At 45.4% G+C, this 24,964-nt stretch overlaps 1 protein-coding gene across 1 annotated transcript in view; it reads right to left on the minus strand.

Annotated features, from left to right (window-relative positions):
- Positions 1-18,630: 18,630 nt before the first annotated feature.
- POFUT2 (protein O-fucosyltransferase 2) overlaps positions 18,631-24,964 on the minus strand; it is a 24,602-nt gene continuing 18,268 nt past the window's right edge. The window contains exons 8-9 of the mRNA XM_006876561.1: positions 23,902-24,025; positions 18,631-18,784 (exon numbers count right to left, since the gene is read on the minus strand). Coding sequence (XP_006876623.1) covers positions 18,631-18,784; positions 23,902-24,025 — 278 coding nt within the window. The remainder of the gene's footprint in view (positions 18,785-23,901; positions 24,026-24,964) is intronic.

A 24,964-nucleotide genomic window follows, 5' to 3' on the forward strand; every position in this document is an offset into this window, starting at 1 on the left:
GGCAGGAGGGCGTGAGGCACAAGGTGTGAGCTTCAGGCAGAATAGGCCCCTCTTCAACCCTCACAACCACCTACTCACCTGCCCCTGAAAGCTCTGTTTGTGAACACCCATCTGGAACAGGTGTGCAGAGGGCTACCACCCAAGCAGGCTAGGTAAACGTTCTTAGTGTCTAGCCTGGACCACGTGTCTCAATTCATGGGACATTTACTAGCAAAGCAAAATCATTGCCAAGTGCTCGATGTAAACTCACAGGGAATTAATGATGGGGGAATCTGCTTTGAGCAGGAATTTGTTATTTACAGGAACTGCGGATGCATACGCGCCGCCTAATTATCCCCCCTAATGGTGGGGGTAATGGGCTGGACAGGACAGTGCGGCGCCAGCCCAGCTTCCCTCTCACAGCCTGGAGTTAATTGTGTGATGCCGCAGGGCTTGGCAGTACTTTTGCCTCCCTGCTTTTCTAAGACAAGTATTGCTAGTTTGCCTTTTCTGAGTCCTCTTTGGCTCAGTGTAGGGAGGGGTGGTCATGGTCATTGCTGGAATCAGGGAGAAGGCAACCTGTGGCTGCCAAAACCTTTTAGGGATGATCCTCTTGGGGGCAGATGCATCTAACGAGGGTGGCTGTGTTCTCTTGTCCTGCATGGGTTTTTCCTTCTATAAAAAGGTATCTAACCCAGTACTCAGTGTTCAGAATACTCTTGCTCAAAGATGTAACACAGCTACCATCAAAGCACAGTGTAGGGATTGCAATTAATGATGTGAAACAAAATGAGTATGAATTGTTGAATGGAAAAATGATTTGCTTTCTGAGTCTTTTTTTTTTCATTGAGAATTAATAAATTCAAAGATGGGCATTCTGAGAACTTAGCAATAAATTTGTCTCTATGTTCTAAAAATAATAATGCAAAAAAAAAAGAAATTCCAATGGCACTGGTATCACCAGAAAGCAGCTTCTTGAGACCAAAACCCAGAAATATTAAAGGCAAACCTAAGAATCAATTAGCAACCCGAGACTCACCCAAATGAACAAACACACTGTTTTAATGTTTGCACACTCTTTTATTGCATTGAAGTAGTTATAAAGATGGGGTTTGTACTATTTTGATATTATCCTTTTCAGTTAAAATAAAATATTTTCCAATATATTTCATAATTGTATTATACTTGTTAACACTGTCTACTAGCCCATTTAGGAGAAATATAGTCGTTTACTAACACATCTTTCCATTCTTATACGTTTCGTCAAATGATTTTTTTTTTTTTTTTGTAAGTGACATAGTGTAGCATAGATAATGCTACAATGAATACCTTCATGGTATTTTTTTCTGGTGAGATATTTTCTTAAGCTAAATTTCCAAGCCACCACTCACCTGTCAGTTTGTCGTCCTGTGGTGGCTTTCATGTTGCTATGATTCTGAAAGCTATGCCACTGGCATTTTAAATACCATCAGGATCACCCATGGTGGACAGGTTTCAACTGAACTTCCAGACTGAGACAAACTAGGAAGAAGGAGAGAGAGACTACTTCTGAATATTTAGTCACTGAAAATGTTATGAATAGCAGTGAAACATAGTCAAATAGCACCAGATCATTGAATATTGAAACATGATAAAGAGCACCAGAATACTGTGTAATATAGGGCCGGGAGACGAGCCCCTCAAAATACAACAGGGGAAGAGCTGCCTCCTCAAAGTATAGTTGACCATGATGATGTGAACAGAATAAAACTTTTGAGACCTTCATTTGCTGATGGGGCACAACTCAAAATGAGAGAAAAAGCTGTAAACATCCATTAATAATTGGAACATGGAACAAATGAAGTTTGAATTGAGGAAAACTGAAAGTTGTTAGAAATTAAATGGACCTCATAAACATCGATATTTTAGGCATTAATGAGCTGAAATGGACTGATATAGTTCATTTTAATGTGGCAATCACATGGTTTACTATTCCAGGAATGACAAACTGAAGAGGAATGACATCAGATTCATCATCAAAAAGTACATATCAAGATCAGTCATGAAGTACAACATTGTCTGTGATAGGATAATATCCATATGCCTACATGAAATACCAGTTAATACAACTTTTATTCAAATTTACGCACCAATCACAGTGATGGTGAAATTCAAGAATTCTACCTCCTTCTTCAGTCTGAAATGTATCAAACATGCAATCAAGATGTATTGATAATTACAGGTGATTGGAATTAAATGTGATTGTAATGCAAAGGTTGGAAACATGGAAGAAGGATCAGAGGTTGGAAAATATGGCCTTGGTGATAGAAATGATGCTGGAGACTGCATGATAGAATTTTGAAAGGCCAATGACTTACTCATTGCAAATACCTTTTAAAACAGCATAAAAGAGGACTGCACACATGGACTTCACCAGATGGGATACACAGAAATCAAACTGACTATATCTGTGGAAAGAGATGGTGGAAACAAGGCCAGTGACAGACTATGGAACAGACTATCAATTGCATATATGTAAATTCAGGCTGAAGCTGAAGAAAATTAAAACAAGTCCAGAAGAACCAAAATATGGTCTTGTACATATCCTTTCTAAATTTAGAGATCATTTCAAGAACAAATTTGATAAATTAGACACTAATGACCGAAGACCAGTAGAATTTTTGGATGATATCAAGAACATCATACAGGAAGAAAGCAAAAAGTTATTAAGAAGACAAGAAAGAAGGAAAAGACCAAAATGGATTTCAGAAAAAAACTCTGAAACTTGTTTTCCAGTGTAGAGATGCTAAAGCAAATGGAAGAAAGAGGAAATAAAAAAGCTGAATAAAACATTCAAAGGGCAGCTCAAGAAGAAAGAGTCAAATATTATAATAAAATGTTCAAAGACCAACAGTTAGAAAACCAAAAGGGAAAAACATGCTTAGCATTTCTCAAGTTGAGGGAACTGAAGAAAAAATGCAAGCCTTGACTTGCAGTGTTGAATGATGAAGAAAGCATCAAAACATGATGTTCAACCATTTCAAGAGGTAGCATATGATCAAGAGCCAATGATACTGAAGGAAGAAGTTTAAGATGCATCGAAGGCATTGACGAAGAACAAGACTTCAGGAACTGATAGAATACAAATTGAAATCTTTCAACAAGCTGATGTCAGCACTGGAGGCAAGATATTTGGAAGACAGCTACCTGGCCAACTGATTAGAAGAGATTCATATTTATGCCAATTCCAAAGAGAGGTGACCAAACAAATGTGGAAATCATTGGACAATATCATTAATATCGCATTCTAGTAAAATATTGCCAAAGATTGTTAAAAAACGGGTGCAACAGTGAATTGACAGAGAACTGCCAGAAGCTGGATTCAGATGGCGACATGGAACAAGGGATATCATTACTGATGTGAGATGGATCTTGGCTGAAAGCAGAGATTACCAGAAATATATTTGCCTGTGCTTTACTGACTGTAAAAAGGTTTTTGATCATGTGGATCATGACAAGCGCTGGACAACATTGCAAACAATGAGTATTCCAGAATGCTTAGTTGTGCTCATGAGGAACCTGTATATAGACCAAGAGGCAGTTGTTCGAACAGAACATGAGAACACTGAATGGTTTAAAATTAGGAAAGGTGTGCACCAGTGTATTTTTTCGCCATACTTGTTCAATCTGTATGCTGAGCAAATAATTTGAGAAACTGGATTACATGAAGAAGAACATGATATCAGGACTGAAGGAAGAAGACTCATTAACAACCTGCAATATGAAGATGAAACAACCTGGCTTGCTGAAAGCAAAGAGAACTTAAAATACTTATTGGTGAAGATCCATGAATACAGCCTTTGGTATGAATTGAACCTCAATATAAATAAAACAAAAATCCTCAGCACAAGACCAATAAGTAACATCAAGATAAATGGAGATACTATTCAAATTGTCAAATAATTCATTTTGCTCAGATGAACCATCACCACACATTAGCAGCAGTGAAGAAATCAAATAATGTATTTTGCATAAGTCAAACCTGCTGCACAAGACTTCTTTGAAGTGTTCAAGAGCAAAGATGTTAATTTGAGAATTAAGGTGTGTGCCTGATCCAAGCCATGGTATTTTCAATAACTTCATATGCATGTGAAAGTTGGACAATGATAAACAAGATCATAGAAAACTCCATGCATTTGAGTTATGGTGTTGGAGGAGAGTATTAAAAAAGTACTATGGACTGCTAGAAGAACAAAGATATCTCTGTTGGAAGAAGTACAACCAGAATGCTCCTTGGAGGCCAGGATGGCCAGACTTCATCTCTCATACTTCTGTACTTCTGACATATTATTAGAAGGGACCAGTTCCTGGAGAAGGACATTATTCTTTTTTTTTTTACATGGGAGAACATCAGCTTTATATTCATTCTATCGTATTGTGTTTCATTACAATGATTACAATTCCCTCCATGCATCATCATTCAACAGCATTTGCTTCCAGTCTCTCTGTGTTTTCTTTTGTTTTTGTAAGTACACCAAAGCACTCAGGAGTATATAACCATTCAAACAACCAAAGAGTACATCCCACAAGCCTGCCCCCTGGTTGTCAGCACACAGCCCCTCTCCCTCCCTGAGTCCAGAGTCCCCAGCCGCTCCATCTCGCCAAGTCATCCTCTCTGCCTCCATCTTTGGCAACACTGCTTCTCTGGATAGGGAAAGGATATCATTCTTGGTAAAGTGGAGGGTCGGAGACAAAGAGGAAGACCCCCAATGAGATGAATTGGCACAGTGGCAGCAGCAATAGGCTCCAGTATACCAATTGTGAGGATGGCGCAGGACTGGGAATTGTTTCATTCTGTTGTGCATAAAGACATTATGAGTCGGTACCAACTCGGTACATCTAACACCAACACCAACACATTTCCAAGAGCAGGATTACTGAGTTAAAGCACATGCACATCTTTATGATCTTTGGCATGTATTACCAATAATAACAATTCATTAACTAATATTTACAGAGGTTCTGTGGTTGAGTAAAGAACAGAATTATTGTTTTCATAGTTCTGGGGGCTAAAAGTACTGATCAGGGTCTTGGCTCTTGGCAATCCTCATATGGCATCTGCCTTCTTCATTTTTTTAATGTTTTATTGTGAATTATGTGATAGTTTACATGGGAGAACATTAACTTTACATTCATCCTATCGTATATTGTTACATTGCCATGGTTACAGTCCTCTCCATGCATCATCAAACAACCAAAGGGTATACCCTGCATACCTGCCCCCAGGTCGTCAGCCCCTCTCCCTCTCTGGGTCTAGAGTTCCCAGCTGCTCCATCTCTCCATGTCATCGTCTCTGCCTCCATCTCCGGTGTCACTGTTTCTCAGCGTAGGGTCCCGCTCTCCGCTCTTCTGCCTTGATGGTCCCAGGGACCTCCGCTCCTAGACTGCAAAGTCAGCCACTCCCCTCCTTTTGCTACAAAACATCTACCTTTACCTTTCCAACCCTCACAGTCAGTCCTGATAGTAATTATTCACTATTGTACCACAAGAGAACTATCCACATCTCCTTTCATCAGCCCCACCCAGACAGATTAGATACTACTCAGTGGAGATTCTACCTTCCTCTGCAACCTCTAGATCTAGACTCCCTCTTGAAAGCTTGTAAACCAGTCACTTCTTGCCTTTGTAGCCCCTCCTTCCCATCATTTTGGGTAGCCAATGTCCAAGTTGCCCATCCATGTCTACCCTGTGTATTGAGGAGGTGGGAATGACCTTTGCTGTAAAGATTTGTTCCCTCTTTTGAGCTACTACATCCATAGGTGTAGGTCAAGTTAATCAAATTGTATCAGATTATTCATTTTTCCCTATTATTTTTTCTTCTAGTTGAGCTCTGATCATCTGGCCATTGAAGCCAGGTCAAGTGGGTATTATCTGCAAGTGTGGGTGTTCTTGTGCATATGTCCTCTCTTCTTATCAGCTGGACACTTCATTCTCCACTCTAGTCCTCTGTGGCTATGTTACTGACACTGGACCCAGGAGTCCCCAGATCTTGCCAAACTGCTGGCCAACCAGGTCTCCTTCCAGGTTCACAGGAGTCTATTGAACATGGTTGGACTTAGCTCACAGCTTCATTGTTGTTTTCCCCTAACTTCCCCTTATTAGTGACCAATGTGGCCACCAGTCAGAGCATGTGTCTGCTCGTGTACTCCCATTGAGTCTTAGTCTTGGAAGGGGGTTTGCCCTGAGGGGACCTGACCGCTTGCCTTGATGTCTCCTGGGTGAGCCACTTGCTTGTTCTTGTAGTAGTCAGTCAGACTGCCATATTGTTTTGTATTTTTCCTGTTAGACTTCCTGTTTTTGCTTGTGTGTTTCTGTATCTATGCTGCTCTTTATATAACTCAGAAGGAATTAGATTTGGGATACACCCTATACTGGTAGGGTCCCTGATCTCACAAGCAGTTTGTGCTTAACTGCTTACCTAAAGGTTGATGGTTCAAAGCTACCCAGTGGTGCCACATAAGAAAGCCCTGTCAATCTGCTTCAGTAAAGATTCCTGCCAAGAAAACTCCTATGGAGTTCTACTTTGTAATGCAGGGGACCACCAGGAGTCAGAATCGACTTGACAGCAATAGGTTTTCTACATTGGTTGACCTCAGCTGGCTGATTACATTACAGTAGATTTCATTATGGAAGGCAATTGTGTTATATGAGATAAAGTTAAACCCACAGGTATAGGGTTAGGATTGTAACATATTTTGGGGAGTTTGTGAACCATTCAATCTATGAATAAGCTAAATCCACCATCCCTGCTACAGACAATTTTAGGATGTTATAGAAGAGATGGAGTCCTGATGTGGCTCTATAAGATAAAATGCTAACTGCAAATTTGGCAGTTCAAACCCACCAGCCACTTCTCACTATGAGTCAGAACAAACTTGATGGCACTTAACAACAACAAATAGAAGAGATAAACAAGCATGTATGTGTTAGATGCCATTTAGTTGATTACAGTACATAGTGACCCCGTGCACAACAAATGAAACACTGCCCAGTCCTGCACCACCCTCACAATTGTTACGTTTGAGATCATTGCTGCTGCCTCTGTGTCAATCCATTTTGTTGGGGGTCTTCCTTTTTTTTTCTGACCCTCCACTGTATCAAACATGATGTCCTCCTCCAGGGATTGGTCCCTCCTGATAATATGTCCTAAGTATGAGAGACAAAGTCTGGCCATCCTGGCTTCTAAGAAGCATTCTGGTTGTTCTTCTAAGAGAGATTTGTTAGTTCTTTTCCCACTGATTGCTTTCCATCTTTAGAGTCTTGATAATTTCACAGAAACTCCTTTAATAAGATTTGTTTATGGTAAACTATCTTAATTTTCTTTTGCCTGGAAATAACATTTTGTTCTCATTCTTGAAAGATAGTTTGACTAGTAATACAAATATAGCTTGACCATTAATTTCTTCAAGTGTTTTGAAAATGTTATTTCCCTTTCTTCTGGTATCCAATGTGGTGAAGAAGTTAGCTTTTGGTCTTATTGCTATTCTTTTGTGGATCATCTACTATTACTCACTAGTAGCCTTGTTGTTGTGAGTTTCGACTCACAGCGACCCTGTATAGGGTTTCCAAGGAGCAGCTGGTGAGCTTGAACCGTCAATCTTGCAGTTCAAATCGACCTTGCAGTCTAGCGCATTAACCCACAGCGCCACACCAGGACTCCTTAAGATTGTCTTTATTTCTGTTGTTCTGCAGTTTCACTAATCCTTAGCCCTGGTACTGCAGTGGATTGAGCACTGGGATGCTAACCAAAAGGTTGGTGGTTCAAACCCATGGGATAAATAAAGTCCACTTCCATAAAGATTTACAGCTGTAGAAAACATATGGAATAGTTCTACAAGAAGAGCTCTATAAGGTTGCTCTTAGTCAGAGACTCAACAGTAGTGAGTAAGAGGGTCCAGGAGTAGATTTCTTTTTATTTAACTTGCTAAGATTCACTGGGCCTGTTAACTATGTGATTAATGTCTTCAAAATTCTCAACTGCTATGTGGTGCTGTAGGATAAAGTACTGGACTTCAAGGTCCATTTGAACCACAAGGTCAGCAGTTCAAACTCCATACAAGGTTGCTGTAAATCGGAACTGACTCGACGACACTTAACAGCAACACAACATCTCTTTGATTATGACATCTCTTGTATTGTCTTTTGTCTCTTTCTGATATTCTGATACACTTATTGGATAAAGGTTAAACTTATGCGTTTTTTTTTTGTTTTTTTTTTCTATGCTGCATGATAGCTCTTTAATTTTCTGTCTCTGGTTCTCTGTGCTGCATTCTGTGTAACATCTTCAGATTGATCATTCAGTTTCTAATTTGCTACTCAATCAAATGAACTATTATATTTTCATTTCTACAAGGTATATGTCATGTTTGATACTTTCCTTTTCTTTTGTCATGCTTCAATGGTCTCTTTTATTTCTGTAAGCATATTAATCATAAGCACTTTATATTCTATAGTAATTATTCCAACATCTACAATTATGAGTCTGATTCTACATTTTGTTGTGTTTGCTGATTCTTGTGAATGGCAGATTGTTTCATTATGTGCCTGGATGATCTTGTGTTGTGTCCTCATGCTCACATATGTAGGATTTCTCTGAAGTATTTGAGCAAGAAGATTTTTGTTTGCTTCTGCCAAGACCTAAGCAAACCACTTTTAAAAGTCTTTTGTGTGAGTGTGTACACTTTGAATTTTAAACCTGATTAAGCATGCATGGACTTATGGTTAGAAATTCCCAGGGGAGAATTTTTCTTTAATTTCCCTCTCCACTCAGACCTGAAGCTCAGATAGATAAATATCCCTATCACTTTACTGGGAAGGGCAGGTTTTTACCTGATTCACCACTGAGGACACTTCCTTTCAGTGCTCCTGGCTTAATGCGTGGGATGTCTATTTTGATTTCCTACCTTGTACAGGCCCCAGACTTTGTCTCCTGTTATTTTCTGGGGTTTGTTAAAGCTTAAGGTCCTGACTCTCAGGACAAACAGAACCTCAGTGCTAACTTTCTGAGCACGACTCACATTTCCTATGGTCTCTGACCTTGGGATATTCCTTTTATATTATCCTCAGCTAGGCCCGGAATTAAAAAAGATCTCCAAAAAACAATTTTACTGCAAGTTTTAGGTGCTGTCTATTGTTTTTGTTGTTATTAAGTGCCTTCAAGTTGGTTCCGACTCATAATGACCCTTATAGGGTTTCTGAAGAGTGGCTGGTGAGGCTGAACTGCCAACCTTGCAGTTCAAACAGGCCTTGCAGTCCAATCCATTAACCCACAGCGGCTTCCCCCTCACCCCCACCCCCATCCTGTTGTTAGTAATGGAGTTACTGTCATGACATTTCAGAGTTGCCAACTTTGCATTGAGATTCTTTGTACTCAAAGCACGCAACAAAATGACCTGGTCCATCCTTTCTAGATCCAAGTTCTTCTCTACGGCTGTCTCAGCCAAGCAGAACCAGAAATATCCTTCCCACTCTTAGCAATCCTTGTAGCAAAAAATCACTTGTTCTATAAAACCACCCTCTCTACTACACCCTTGTGTCCTTCTCTAATTTCACTCTGCTTTTGTGGTCATGTATGTCCTTGCTTTATTTCCCCTTGCCATCCCCAAGCAAACCAGGGGTCTGAGAGGACAAGTGACGGTCTCACCCATGCCCCAGACTTCAGCTCAGTGCTGATCCAATAATAGGCTCATAGACCAGCGGTTCTGCCAGCTCACGTGGGTTCTCTGAGAGATTGTTCTGCCAAGGGACTGGTCGGAAGCAGGCCCATTTACAGAGGGCCTTCTCTACAGACCAACTCACATTCTACAGTGTTTTGGCCTTTCTCGAATGAGTGGTCTTTCTCAAGTGAGCCAGTGTGTGTTGATGTCTTTCCAGAGATGATGGGTTTGGGACTTTTGTTGGGAACCCTTAATCCCAAGAGGGCTGTAGGGTCTTGGCTAGCTCATTTGCAAGACAAGGGTCAATGGAATTGCAGTGTCCTACTGGCCTCATGAAAAAAGAGAGTCCACACGCTGACCTACTACATTTACAGCCCCACACTACTACCCCATAGCCCAGCTGTGAAGACAGGCAGCCCAAGGGACCCGAAGCAGCCCTGGTTTGTCCTGAAAAGGCCCTTTAATAGAAACAGCAATTTAATTTGTCACAGGCGGTTTCTTGCAGTATCCAACCTTCATTAGTTAGCTAATGTGGCAGCGAGGAGTAATGGGATGGACCGCCTGGAAACAGATGGCACTTGGTACCAGCAGAAAGGTGTAATTATATGGCCATTCCCCAAAATGTGCTTCCTGACCATTTGTCCCTGTCCCCTTCCCTCCAGCTCCCCTGTGAAGTTAGTAACCGGGTTATTGAATTCACAAACCTGTCTCAGTAACTTCTGTAGGAAACTGAGCTCATGCACCTCCCCACTTCCTGCAGAATTCTCCCTCCTGGCTGCTTTAGGGACGGAGAGTGGAGTGGGATGAGGGCAAGGACCCCAGCGGCTCAGTCTGACACCCAAGTCATGGGAGCTCTGGAGAGTGTCCCTCTTGGGTCACCTTTCTCTAGAACCCCACCCCCTCCATAGCCTGTGTGAATTCTGCCTAGAGTGAATGGCATACCCACTGCATTTCAGCTCCAGGTATCCAGTGGCAGGGCTGCCTCAGCCATGAGAATCAGAAAAATGGGCTCATTCTTGATCTTACTCGGTCCTTAACCAGGAAGTGACTAAGACAGCCTGTGTCCTCCGGCAACATGGGTAGCATTTATCCTCTCAAGTTCTTGATAATCCCCTGCTTCCCAAGGACCTGTCTTGGTTCTGCGATTGGATACCCTTTCAGTTCTAGCTTTGACAATGGGAACACAAGAAGAATCATGCCAAACTCCTATAACTAGGAGACAATGACAGACACAGAGTGTGGAATGTGGAAGTGTCTGGCAGGAGCTGTATAGATACTAACTACCAGGGAGGTTACTATGACTCATGGTAACCCCATGTATGCCAGCATAATATGGGTTTCCAGTGGCTGATTTTTCAGTTTGCCAGGCTCTTCTTACAAGGCACTTCCGGAAAGAATTGAACTTCTTACCTTTGGGTTAACAGCTGAGAATATTAATAGTCTGTACCACTGACGGATTTGTTTTAAATTACAGGACTCCTTTAAAGTGGATCACCTCTAAAACAAAAGTAAGGGCAATCACTTGTCTAGGGAGAGCCTAAGTTTAGTGATACTGAATCTGGGGACAGGGTGACTCCTGAATCACCTGACAGGTTGTGGGAACTCAACTCCCAGCAGACCCTGGGACACTTTGTTTCTCATTTTATAGTCTGAGGTGTCCTGGTTAGCTATTGCTGCATAACAAATCACTCTCAAGCTTAGTGGCTTAAAACAACAGCCATTATTATCCTTCATAGTTTTTGTGGGTCAGGATTTTGAAAGGGTAGGACTGGGGGCTCTAAAATGGAGACTATGATCTGCTGCATAAAATGACTGCTGCAGGTGTGAAGGATCCTGCTGCTCCCCGCTGCAGTCCAGGAAGCACCTCCATGCTGTTTGAGAACCTAGATTAATCCTAGCCTTTGAGAAGACATTGCCATGGCCACTTCTTGGTTTTGCTGGCCACTGGGATCCTCACACTGTCCACTCATGTGTCCTTGGGATCAGGTGATGTGTGGACAGGCCCCAGGTGTGACCACAGGTGAGCCAGCACTTTTCTTGGCCAGGCGCATGTTTGGATTTCTCTGGCCAATGTTTTGTGTAAGGACCACGGATAGCTCCTTTCTTCTACCATTTTGGGCCTCTGCCTACCTCATGACTTGAAAATAGAGCGGTATTTCCTGGATCCTCACAATGCCACCCTCACAGCCAAGGTATCTTTCTGCCCATATCTTTCTGCTCCAGGGCCTGAACCCCAGCTTCATTGCTCAGCAGACTGGCTGTGAATGTGGCTCCTTCGAGGGGCGCCCAGCCACAAAGAATAGGATGAGCTTTTGTCTGGTGGTTTACCGAGTCAGCCACTTCAGGGTGATTGTGTACAAAAATAGCAGCTGAGGGTTGGGGTCTGCTTCCACTCATTATTAACTCTATAGAGTCAGTCCCTCAACAAGCATGAAGCAAAAGGAGCTGAGAGACTTTGCTAGTCTGTGAAGGGTACAGGTCTGCATTTCCTTCCTCAATCCAACCCCTCAAAAGAACTCAAGAGAAGGGGAATCTGTTGTGGATTGACTTGTTCTAACTCCTGTACCCGTGAATGTGACCATGTTCAGAAATAGGGTTTGTGCAGATATAATTAATGAAATCTACATGAGATCCTACTGGAGCAGCCAAAAAGAAAAAAAAAAGAAACCAAAACATTTGTTGTAGAGTCAATTCCAATTTATTGCATCCCCATGTGTATTTGAGTAGAATTGGGCTCCACGGAGTATTTGATGGCTGAGTTTTCAGAAGCAGATCACCAGGTCTTTCTTCCAAGGTGCTCTGCGTTGACTCAAACCTCCAACCTTTAGGTTATCAGTCAAAAGCGTCAATCTTTGCACCCCCAGAATATAGTGGAGTAGGGTGGGCCCTAATCCAATCTGAGTGGTGTCCTTATAAAAGAGGAGAACAAACTCAGAGGGAAGATGCCCCGTGAAGAAGAGGCAAAGACTGGAGTGATGCATCTAGGAACCAAGGAATGCTAAGAACTGCTGGGAGAGAGACAAGGAATGGACTCTCACTCTGAAGGAATATGCATAACTCACCCCTGATCTCAGATTCCCAGTCTTCAAAACTTTGAGACAGTGACCTTCTGTTGTTATAACCACCCAGGTTGTGTGACAGCAGCCCTGGGTCACTCAAATAGGCAGATGGAGGAATGGGGGTGGGGGGTGGGGGGGACATGGGATATAGTCACTGTCACCGCAGAGGTGAGCAACCTGGAGGGGGAGGGATGATAAGGGATTCTGAGGGGTCAGAGGGAGAAAGGACGGGAGTAGCTGAAGGGTCTGCTGAGGATTTTGGAGAGGCACTTGGATTGCCATCTTGAGGAAAACCATCGTAGTAACCGTGGGGATGCCCGTGGAGACCCTGAGCTGGGTGTGTGCTTCTTTCTACAGCAGTGGGTACTGATTCTGACATGGAACTTCCTGGTATATCTTATGTTTTGTTTAGGAGCTCCATGGAGAACTTGGGCCTCAACTTCCTCAGTTATGGACTCCTAGATATGAGCCCAAAATAAATATCCTGTCCCTCAACCTGGTGCAGGAGGGTGGGGACCACCCTGTGGCTGTGAAGGAACAGCCCACATAGCCTAGGAGGAAAAGTACCACCAGGTGCAGTCCCAATGCTCTGACCCACCACGTGGGAGCCCTCAGTCAGGCTGCCCAGCTCAGCTTAGTGTCTCCATGCAGAACAAGCTTGTCAGCATCTGATGAGCTTTCAACATTGAGGAAAGTCTAAGCATCTTCTTCCTGGGTTTACAGAACAGAAATGAGTGTTTCACTTAAACTCTGAGGTGAATGATGCTTTAGGAAGGTGAGGAACTTCTGAGGGGGCCTGCTACAGGCACACAGAGCTCCTGAAATTTGGGGAACTAGACTGTCAGAATTGCTCTGCCACGTGTTGCTTCTCAGTTTCCCTTCAAGGATTTTTGGTTCATTTGTGGCTTTTGTGCTGGGTCTAAGATGAGGGACTGGGTTCTTATGTGTCTGCTCTTTGGAAAGCGTGAGCTCCTGGTAGGCAGGAGACACAGCCAGGACCAGCTCAGCCCTCAGCCCCTGTATGACCTGGAGTGGTGCCTTAATTTCCCCACCTGAAACTTTTCTGGGACTGGAGTTGCCTCCATGGGTTGACTTTGGGCTTGATTTGGGGCTATATCCTACCTCTTCAGCCAATCCCAGGCTCAGTGCAACAAGGATGAGCCATGCCAGGTGGGCCTGGCTGGGAAGGTGAGCCCCTTCTTTCCCAGCTCATGACTCTGTTTTTGGAGCAGAAACGGTGACATATAAGCAGTCAGAGTAGATTTGGGTACTTGGAGTAGCAGGACTGACCTCCCAGGAGCCTCAGTGTTACCCTTTACACAATGAGGGTTATGAGGCATTTCACCCACCTCACGTGGGGGCAAAGGACACAGGGACAGAACACCATAAGCATTTGACCCTGATGCTCTGGTATCTGGTTACAGGACAGGCACTCTCTCTTGGAAAAGTTCATCTTTGAAGTCAGGCCTCTCTAGGCTTGCAGGAATTTGCCCATTTGTTTGAAGTCAGTGGAATAATTAGTACATCAAACCTCATTCCTATTCATGAGGCCAAGCAACAGCACATCTTCCCGACCTTCTTCCGCAATGATATACAGAGTTCATCTCCCTGCAAGGGATGCTCCCCCTTTGTCTTTAAAGATAAGAAGGAAAGGGTTAGAAATGACGGAGTGGTCCTTTGTCAGAGTCCTCAGGAAAACATGGTGGTCATCTGAGGAGGGTAGGAGTGGGGAGGGCCTTGTCCGCTTTGTCCAGGCCCCTTCTCACCTGTGAAACATGACTCAAGTCTTCTAGGGAGAGGTCTGTCACCAACCCCCTTCATAGGAAACCACCCTCCTGTAGTCAGGATCTAGGGACATCCTATGCCTCTGTCTCCTCCTTCAGCCTTAGCAAGTTGGATTGCCTCTACCTTCAAAGCACACCTTCCCTGGAGGGTGCCTGGCTGTGATGAGCTATTTGGAAACAAAGTCTACTCTCTAGGGAACATTAAGCTCTAAGGAGTATCCCTGTGAATCTTGTCAGCAGTCATTCTTCCTTCCTGCCTCATGTTTCTTACAATGTCATCTGGGGAGAGTCTCCAGGGACCTATGGGATGGGGCAGGGGTGGAGGAAATGGTGGTGGTGGCAGCTTGAGTGACCCTGGGGAAACAGACAAGAAAGTCTTAGGCTAGAGCAAGAACAAACAGGAGGAAGAATGAAGGGGCCTGTGAGGATGCCAGGATGAGAAGGAACTTGGGGTGACTGAAGCTGGTATGTCCTTCCACCTTGAGGCTCCCCATCCCCCAGAATCCTGCAGAAATGGGACCCCATCCCCAAATGCTTCTGGGGTGCTCACACTCTTCTCCTATCAACTCTCATTTTCATCCTTCCCCACCACCCACCTCTCACCTCACACCCTCTACCTGTGTGCCCTCCCATAAGGCACCCAGAACCTTTGGCTCCAAGGCTCCCACCTCATGCTGTGCCTGGATGAGGGTTCTGCTGCTCAGTAAGGGAGGGTGACAGGTGATGGTCACATTTACAGGCACGTCAGTGGCTATCAGAAACTGTCTGCTTTCCTCCATCTCTCCTGCCAGAGTGTGAATAGAAAGGCTCACAGCCTACTATAGCTGGGTTCCAGGGACCAGGAGGGCAGAGACTGTCCGAGGCCAAGGGCCCACACAGGCTGTGTTGAGGGTGGTAGAAGGTGGTGAGAAGGAGACTGGGGTCCACTTGCTGGGCCTCTCTGTACGTCACCCAGCACTGAGAAGGAGGTTCTGGTGGGTTGCCTTACCTGTGGGCCCAATCCCACCTGGCTTCTGGCCGCTGTGCCCAGTGCTTCTCTAGCATGGGAGGCCTGAGGTCTCCTGACCCTCCTGGGAGACTCACTATGACCTCAGGCACCTGCAGAGCCAAGCCGACAAACTTTGGCCCTTCCAGCTCTGGACTGAGGATGTGGCTGGGTAAGATCTGGGTCAGACCTGTCCTCTCCCTTTTATCCCCACTATGGAGCATGCCTAGAGAAGATCCCCCATCTCCAGACCTGGGTGGACAAGGGGCTCCAGTGCCTCACAGGCTCAGCTGACACACATTAGCAGTTGTTGCTGCAGGGATTCAGCAAAGGGATGTTGGCTCCTGTCTTTCACACGTAGGAAAGGTTATCTGCAGAGACACAGGCTTTGGGTGGTGTTGAGCTCTGAGAGTGGGCTGTGATTATCTTAAGGAATACGCTCCTCAAACTGTCCTCAGTGTAGACACCAGGAAAATGTACTGCAGGTGGCTTTATGCATGATGCTCCACCAGAATGCTTCATCACATGGACCAGGTGAAAGGGCTGCATAGGCCACACCATCTGTACAGGTATCCGCAGGTGCCCAGTCTACTCTGGGAAGCTCAGCAGCCACCGGAGTGCCCAGCTTTCCTGTCCCAGGGGACAGTATCTGAGGAACCCAGCTGAGTTGTCCAGTGATGAGCTGGAGGACCCTTGGTCTGGGAAGAGGGGACCCAGACTCCCCAGGGTTTATACACCAGCAAGGCTGCCTTGTCCTACACTTCTAGTTCAGAACTCCCATTGTAGAGGAAGAAACCACCCTTCACATCCACACAGATCGTAATCTGGTTGACGGTGGGTGGAGGAGACATGACCGGGGCTGCTGTAAACTGTGGAAGCCTCCACGTGTTGGGTCGCATGGAGGCTGTACACAGCACCCACATTGCAGCTCTGTCCTTTCTGTGTCTTTCCCTCTTGTATCTACTTGTCACTTGTGCCATGTGGCCCTTCCCAAGTCCCCTTGTAGCTCACCTCACTCAGTCTCCCTTCCCATGCCCCCAAGGGACACCGTTCTTGGCATTTTAACCCCCTCTTTAACAGTGCTATTTTTCACTTCGAATCATTGTAAAAGCAATGATACATGGTGACTCTGGATCCCCAGATGCAAACGAGGCACATGGGGCATGGTGTTCAAAATGCTGCAGAGCTGGGTGGTCCTCACGGCCAGCACTGAAGGTCCCTAACTGATCCCCAGCTCCCACTGGGCCTCCCAGCTTCCCCCAGACTTGAGCCTCCTCAGGGCCTTTGGACTCACCCTTCCAGGGGCTGACCACTCCTGCTGGCTCATCCTCATACTGTCTCCACAGAGGCCCTCAGCTCATCTGGACCTGCACCTCTCCCTGACCCCATCCCACCCTCACATTTTGGTCACAGCATTTATCACTGCCTCACACAATGTATGTGTTCCTCCCTTTATCTACCAGGATGTGCTGTATCCTTGGGAAGCCTCCACATTTTCTGCTGGGTGGAGTCCTCCCTGCCAGCGCCCTTGGGTGTATGTCTCAAGGTGAATGTGGTGGTGACGAGGCCAGCGCCTACTCACCCAGCCTGAGTGGCATACCTGTTCAGGGACAATCTCCCTCAGCAGCCTGTTGCCCTCACCGAAGGTGTCCCATGGGCACCTACACATTATCAGGATGCTGGCCTTCAACATCCCCCCGCAACTCTTGTCAGGAGGGAACTTGGCCCCGGGGCAGCTCACTCCCCTTAAACACAAAGCCTGTGGTTACACTGCCAAGTGCAGGAAAATGGTACCACTAACAAGATTCCAGCTTTCTAGAAAATTTACTTTATTAATAACATCTGAATGTACAAATGGACTAAGAATAAATATTTCATCATTTTAGCCTGCACAGCTGTGAGGAATACCACAGAACTCTGCCTCACACGCAAGTCAGAGAGAAAACGACAAAGGCATGTTTTAAAAGCTTTGGGAGGAAAGGCAAAGGAACACTGCACACAGGGCCCTAATGCCTGCGGGTGGTGATCAAAGGCAGCATCTAGGCTCCAGAGGTTCTGTAGGCCTCTACTTCTTTACCTGTCACCTGATAGGAAGTGTGAGGTGCTACTGGCAGAAGTGGCTTACAATCCAGCTGGCATGGCGGGAAGTGATGGTGGGGCTGTCGAGTTATGACGCGAAGGGCCATAGCATGGGTGGGGGTGAGGGTGGGCGCCACTTGTGACATCACCCCGCTGAGTCTGTGTCCAGCATGCTCCTCATGGCAGCAACGCTGAAGCACCTGGTAAGGGCACTTCTTGGAGCAGAGCCCTGACAGGAGGCAGCTTATCTGAGATGCCCCTCGAAGCTGGTATGTGTGCTGCCCGCTTGCTCTTTTTAGCAGTGACCCCTCTGCCCACTGCTGTGCTGGCCAGCTCTCCTGTGGCTGTGCTGCAGCGGGCAGTACTCAAAGTAACAGGGCAGTGGAGGTGAAAGCCATAGGAGTGGCCATGGTGTATGCACGAGAGGACGATACCCTGAAGAAGACCGAGATGTGGAACATTCTGGTACTCCCAACATCTGGGCAAAGGAGGACATGCTCCCCGCTTTCCAGGGCCCCCAGGACCTCTGCAAATCTGGCTCCACCTCCCCTGTGCCCACAAGGTAATACAAATCACATGTGGCCCACGCTGGGAACAAGTGTGAGGGTAGGAGCCAGGAAAAATCTCTGGTTGCCACTGTAGATAGAAACTTCAAATCATCTCCCATACAGACGCAAGGGACAGTTTCTATTATGTCGTCTAGAGTGGCAGAGCACACACCAGGCCTCTTGGCAACATCCATGACTCGCTCAGAATAGGCAGGAAACGGGGGCAGCCAGATAGGCTGCCAAAACCAAGGCATAAATACTCAGTATGTTTTCATCATCAGTGTTCACAGACCCGAACTAGGCACCCAGCTGAAATCGCTGGAAAGCAGAGATGCGTTTTAGCAGCAGACACTGCCAGTGACACCAGCCCAGGCTCCACTGCAGCACACTGCTCTGAGAGCAGCTTCTCTCTGCCAGCCAGGTGCCCAGAGCAGCCCCTCACAATGATGCAGTGTCCTCAGAGGGAGCCCACCATGGGACCCGGGAGGGCGCAGCGCCTCCTCAATACACGATCTCCCAGTGCGTAGGCTGCTCACAAGCTTTCTCATGGTCCCCACAGAATCTGTTGTATGTTGTCTTAGGGTCCAACCCCAGGATTTCTCTTTCTTCGTGAATCCGGAAGGAAAATGTTGACACTGAGGTGCCAATAAAAAACCTGCAGGGTAACAGAATTGAGTGAGGGGAGTTACACGAACCCAGCAAACCACACCCACAAAACTCCAGATGCTTGTGCAGTCACGGTCCCCGCAATCCTGGGGTACCTGCCCTCTGGCCAGGTGTTCACTGTGGCTGATTCTCTCTCCTTTTCCCCACATAGGGCCTCTGGTTGTTATCACAGAATGCCCAGAATACAATGAAAGATGAGCAGACGTATGAAGAGGTTCAAGAAGCTATGCAAATCTCAAGAAGGACAGACAAACATACATGTCAAACTACTAAAAAACAAAGAATGGGAGAAACTTAAAAGCAGTCAGAGGAAAAAAGGCATGCTCCCTTTAGAAGGGCAGTTGTTGTTGTTGTTAGGTGCCATAGAGTAGGTACCAACTCATAGCAACCTTACACACAGCAGAACCAAACACTGCTCGATCCTGGGCCAACCTCACTACTATTGCCACACTTGAGTCCATGATGCTGCCACCTGGCCAATCCATCTCGATGGGGGTCTTCCTCTTTTTCTCTGACCCTTCACCTTACCAAACATGATATCCTTCTCCAGTGACATATTGTCCCTCCTGACAATATGTCCAAAGTATGAAAGATGAAGTTTGGCCATCTTGGCCTCCAAGGAGCACCCTGGCTGCACTTCTTCCAAAACAGATCTACTGGTTCTTCCAATATTCTCCTCCAGCACCATAACTCTAAGCATCAGTGCTGGCTGCTTTTAGGACTATGTCTAAGAGCTGATGTCCTTCCTCAGTTTGGGTAGTTCCTGGACATTATCTCTTTATCTATTGTTTCTGTCCCAATTGTTTTGTCGTCTCCTTCTCAATTCCACATACACGGTGTTGTTACTAAGTGCGGTTAAGTCAATTCTGACTCACAGCAAACCTGTATAGGGTTTCCGAGGCTGTAAATCTTTGTGGGAGCAGAAAGCCTCACCTTTCTCCCATGGAGTAGAGACCTTGTGGTTTGCGGTTCAGCGCTTATCCTCTGGAGCCACACTGCTTTAGATTCTATTACCTTTTAATTTTATTTTTCTACAAACTCTGTGAAGCCCCCTAACTCAAAAGATTGTTGGACCATGTCCCACTTATTTCCTATACTCTCTTCTCTATCCCATCCTTTAAAAAAATCTTTGTGCTTCAGTTTGGAGATTGCCTAGTGATGACTTGTCTTGAGGTTCACCAATAATGTCTCCTAAAAATTCTAGCTTCAGGTACTATCTTTTGTGTATATGCCAATTTGATTCTTTTAAATGGATTCTAATTGTCTGACGAAGTTCTGTATCCTTTTATTTTCTTTAACATATTAATCACGGTTAATAAAGTCCTTACTTTGCTAACTCTAATACTTGGATCATCTATGATTTTCCCTCATTAACTATCAGTCACACTTGTTGTATCTTCACATGACTAGAAATTTATTATACGCTGAACATCTGACAAATGCTGGGAATGGTGTGTTTCTTAATGGTGGTCATAGGAAGCCCAAAACTGCATTTTAGACACCTCAGCTTCTCTTTTCTCCCAGCCTCTGAATATATGGCACTTAGCAACATTTCAAAACAGTACCTCTGCTTGTCTTCCTAGTCAACTCACCCACATGTTCTTCCCCCGTCCCCATCAACATGTTACATCTGGGAATCCAGATAAGGATCCCTCTCCTCTCTGCTGAATTACCAGTAGTGACTATGCCATGAAATACTTCACGTTCCTTGGACCCTAATAAATGTTAGGCCCAGTCCCTTCATCCTGATTCACTCCTTCTTCAGCACCATGTGAACTCGTGAACTCAGTGTGCTGCCCTAAGTGTGCTCCTGTCTAAGACCTGTGCGACACCACTGTCATCTCCCTGTTTAGGTTACTGCATGTTCAACTGTGGCTCTGCAGTCAAAGACCCCTCAGTACCCAGGCAGGTGGTTGCACCAGCTGACCCCCCGCCCCCCGGGTGGCTGTGTGTTTTCTCCTGCATTGGGCTCTCATTTAACTCCTGCACTGGTTGTTGGTGGTGTGCCATGGAGGTGGTTCTGACTTTGAGTGACCTTTATAGGGTTTCCGAGGCTGTAAATCTTTGCGGGAGCAGAAAGCCTCATCTTTCTCCCCTGGAACTGATAGTAGTTTCAAACTGCTGAACTTGAGGTTAGCAGCCCGATCTGCAACCTTACCTATCCATATTGGTCTAATATTTACACAGTGTGGGTTACAGAAATCTGTCTACTCTGTGAAAATATGTTGAATTATATGCTTCTTAATTTCTGCACTTCTCTGCATGTATATGCACTAAATGTCAATGAAAATACTAGTACCAAGTAAGAGACAAATGGGTTAATCCCTAGCAGGTCAAGAAATCCTCAGAGGGAGAAATACTGAATAGGACCACTGCTGTAAAAGACTAAGAAAAAGAACCCTTACTAAAGGGAGGGGATTCTTTGCTGGTTACCGGGATATGGGGGGTAGGGTGAGGGGAGGGAGGGAAGGTGGAACACAGGGTAGGGAATAGACACAGGATAGTTTGGGTGGTAGGGAGGGGGACGATACACAAGAAGAGGGAGGGGAATGGAAGGACAAGACAAATGGGAAAACAATTAGGCAGGTTTGCATGGGCTAAGTAGGACAGAGGGCATATGCACAAATGATGCATGCACAACCTTGGAACAACAGGGCTCTGGGATACAGGGATTGAGACATGGTAGAAATGTGCAAAAGGGGGCAAATAACGTTAAGATGCTTGGCTGTGTTTTGAATCTTGGTTTCCCTGGCATACCATTATAAAATGGACACTTGCAGGGGAGAGAAAGGAATAGCCAGAAATATCACCATAGAAAGCTTCTAAGTCCATCTTCTGCCTATAACTGATTGGAATATCTAAAATGGGGCTACAACGTGCCCAGTGAAGGAGGCTTCCTGTGGAGCCTCTGCATTACATAAGACCACAGGTGAAATCCTGAACCTCACCCAGAATCATCTGAGGTAGGAAATTTCCACTTGAGGGCAAACAGACCAGCCTGGAGCGACTAGAAGAGCAGAAGAAACTTCTTGAAACAAAGACAGACAGCAGAAATACAAAACAATAACAGCAGTCCGACTGATTACTACAAGAACAAGCAAGTTGCTCGCCCAGGAGACATCACGGCAAGTGGTCGGGTCCCCTCAGGGCAAACCCCCTTCCACAACTGAGACTCAATGGGAATACACAAGCAGACATGCACTCTGACTGGTGACCACGTTCATTACCGATAAGAGGAAGCGAGGGAAAAACAGCAATGAAGCTGCAAGGTAAGCCCTACAACGTTCAATAGACTCCTGTGAACCTGGGTGCAGACCTGATTGGGCAGCAGTGTGGCAAGACCTGGGGACTCTTGGGTCCAGAGTCAGTGGCTATGTCACTGAAGCATTCAGGTAATAAGAAGAGAGGGCATATGCACAAGAACACCCACACTTGCAGATAATACCCACTCGACCTGGCTTCAATAATTGGATGATCACAGCTCACCTAAGAAGAAAGAAGAGGGGAAAAAAGAGTAATCTGATACAATTTGATGAACTTGACCTACACCTATGGATGTAGTAGCTCAAAAGAGGGAACAAATCTTTACAGCAAGGATCATTCCCAACCCCTTCATACACAGAGTAGACAGGGCAACTTGGACATTGGCTACCCGAAATGTGGGGGCTACAAAGGCAAGAAGTAACTGGCTTACAAGCTTTCAAGAGGGAGCCTAGATCCAGAAGTCACAGAGGAAGGTAGAATCTCATTTAGTAGTATCCAATCTGTCTGAACGGGGCTAATGAAAGGAGATGGGGGTAGGTCCCTTGTGGTACAATGGTGAATAATTGTTATCAGGACTGACTGTTAAGGTTGGAAATATAAAGGTATGTTTTGTAGCAAAAGGATGGGAGTGACTGACTTTGCAGTCTAGGAGCGGAGGTCCCTGGGACCACCATCAAGGGAGAAGAGCAGAGTGCGAGACCCTACCCAGAAAACCAGTGATGCCAGAGATAGGCAGAGATGAAGGTGTGGAGAGATGGAGCAGTTGGGAACTCTAGACCCAGAGAGGGAGAGGGGCTGTGTGCTGACGACCTAGGGGCAGGCTTGCAGGGTATACCATTTGGTTGTTTGATGATACATGGAGGGGACTGTAACCATGGCAATGAAAATATATACGATAGGATGAATGTAAAGCTAATGTTCTTCCATGTAAACTATCACATAATTCACAATAAAACATTAAAAAAAAAAAAAAAAATGCTCAGAGGTATATCTCTTTGAATAAACTCCTTTAGTTGCTTATCCAGTGAAAAATAAACTTACTTCCAAGAGAAGACCTGAATGACTAACAAGCAGATAATGAGATGCTCAAACCTACCAGCAGACTGAGAAATGAAAATTTAAATGAGATCCCAAGTTGGCAATCATCAGAAAGCTGGGCTTTGGTGTGAGGAAACAGGAGGTCTGGCTCACCAAGCTGAAGTCCAATCTGTCAGTGCTTTGTGAAACCATTCATGTGACCCAGCTCTCCCTTTCCCGTCTATAGACCTCAGACATGCTTGCTCCACTGAGGTGCATACAGGGACACACACAAGGACGTTTACGGCAGCACAGGTGGTTGGGGTGGGGAGTCAGAGGCCACCGTGGCTTCCATATCCCCAAAAGATCCACAAATGAGACTGGTGCTGGACAGAGTCAATGCACTAGAGTGCATACCACACGGAGAGGCCCAGGCACAGGAGTGAGAAATAGGAGGAGAAACATAACTACACACAGTATCACTAAAGTACGTTTTTGCCCCTCTTGCTTGCTCGCTCTCTCACACACAAACACACACAAGGTGGTGGGGTGGCAGAAACTTCTAAAAGACAGGATGAAAGGCAAGGGGCTCTGGAAGTGGCCAGGAGCAGAGGTGTCCATAAGTACCTCTGCAAATGAGAACACAAATTAAACTTGGGAGGAAGCCTAGCCCAAGGAAATGCCTCCACATGACGAACCAAATGAGACGATCAGACACACAGAGGAGTGCTCATTTTGATGCCTTAGTAGATGAGCTTTTGAGAAGGAAGAACCTTTTGAACAACAGCCCCACATGCTTCCCTGCACACGTAGACCCGGCAGCACCTGGCATGGGAGCAGATCCACTGGTCGATGATGGCGACACCCCCATCTTTGTAGAGCTCCAGCTCCTCCCAGGTGGGCTCGAACCTCACCATTTCAGGCAGAAATTTCTTTAGCTCTTCATAGTCTGCAAAGAAAAGACCAGACCTATGGGAGGATATCTGTACATGGGTATTTACCATTGCTGTAAACATAAGCAGGAATTTGCTGGGGCATGGTGGTAGCAGTGGTGGTGATGTGCCCTCAAGTCAGTTTTGACAGTGTTTATAGGGTTTCCAATGAGTGACTAGTAGGACTGATTCACCAACCTTAGCAGTCCAGTGCTGATCCCACAGTGCCACAGGGAACAACATTATGAAAACTCTTAGACATTACCAAACACCTTGAGGGAATGAAGTGATAGGCTTGGGGGCTCAGGACTGTAGTCTTGTGGGACACCATGGTCCCTTGGCACCACACAGTCCACCACAAAGACAGTGATCTACATTCTATTCTGACGAGTAGTGACTGGGGGTCTTAAAAGCTTAGGTGTAGCCATCTAAGGTACAACTGGACTCCAGGTGTGGTGCTGTAGTGTCGGGGACCCGCCTCGACATAGGGGTTCAGTTCACGACGAGGAGATACCTGATGGCGATTCATATATATCAATAATACACATAAGGAGACAAAGAGAGAGACAATGAGGCAACACTGTAGGATCAGCACTGGCCTGTGAACCACAATGTCTGCAGTTCAAACCCACCAGCTGCTCCTTGGAAACCCTATACATGGTCGCTATGAGTCAGAACTTGTTGCGGACCGTGTAAGACTGGTCAGAGGTTCGAGGCCCTATAGGCCCAAGTGTAACAAATGAGGTCACTGGCAGTTAATGGCAAATTGCTTTCGTCTTAATATTCAGTTATATATATTAAATTAATACACAGAGCCTTTGATAATCCACAGATAAATGTGATATTTTCCTAAAGCTGAGACTAAAGGTTGCAAGGTTAAGCCTTTCTCCAAAGGATTAACTAAAAATATCTTAGCTACTTCTCGGTTCTTTGTTCTATAGACAAAGACCCCATCC

The sequence above is a fragment of the Chrysochloris asiatica genome, unplaced genomic scaffold (assembly GCF_000296735.1).
Source record: "Chrysochloris asiatica unplaced genomic scaffold, ChrAsi1.0 scaffold00391, whole genome shotgun sequence".
Lineage (NCBI taxonomy): Eukaryota > Metazoa > Chordata > Mammalia > Afrosoricida > Chrysochloridae > Chrysochloris > Chrysochloris asiatica.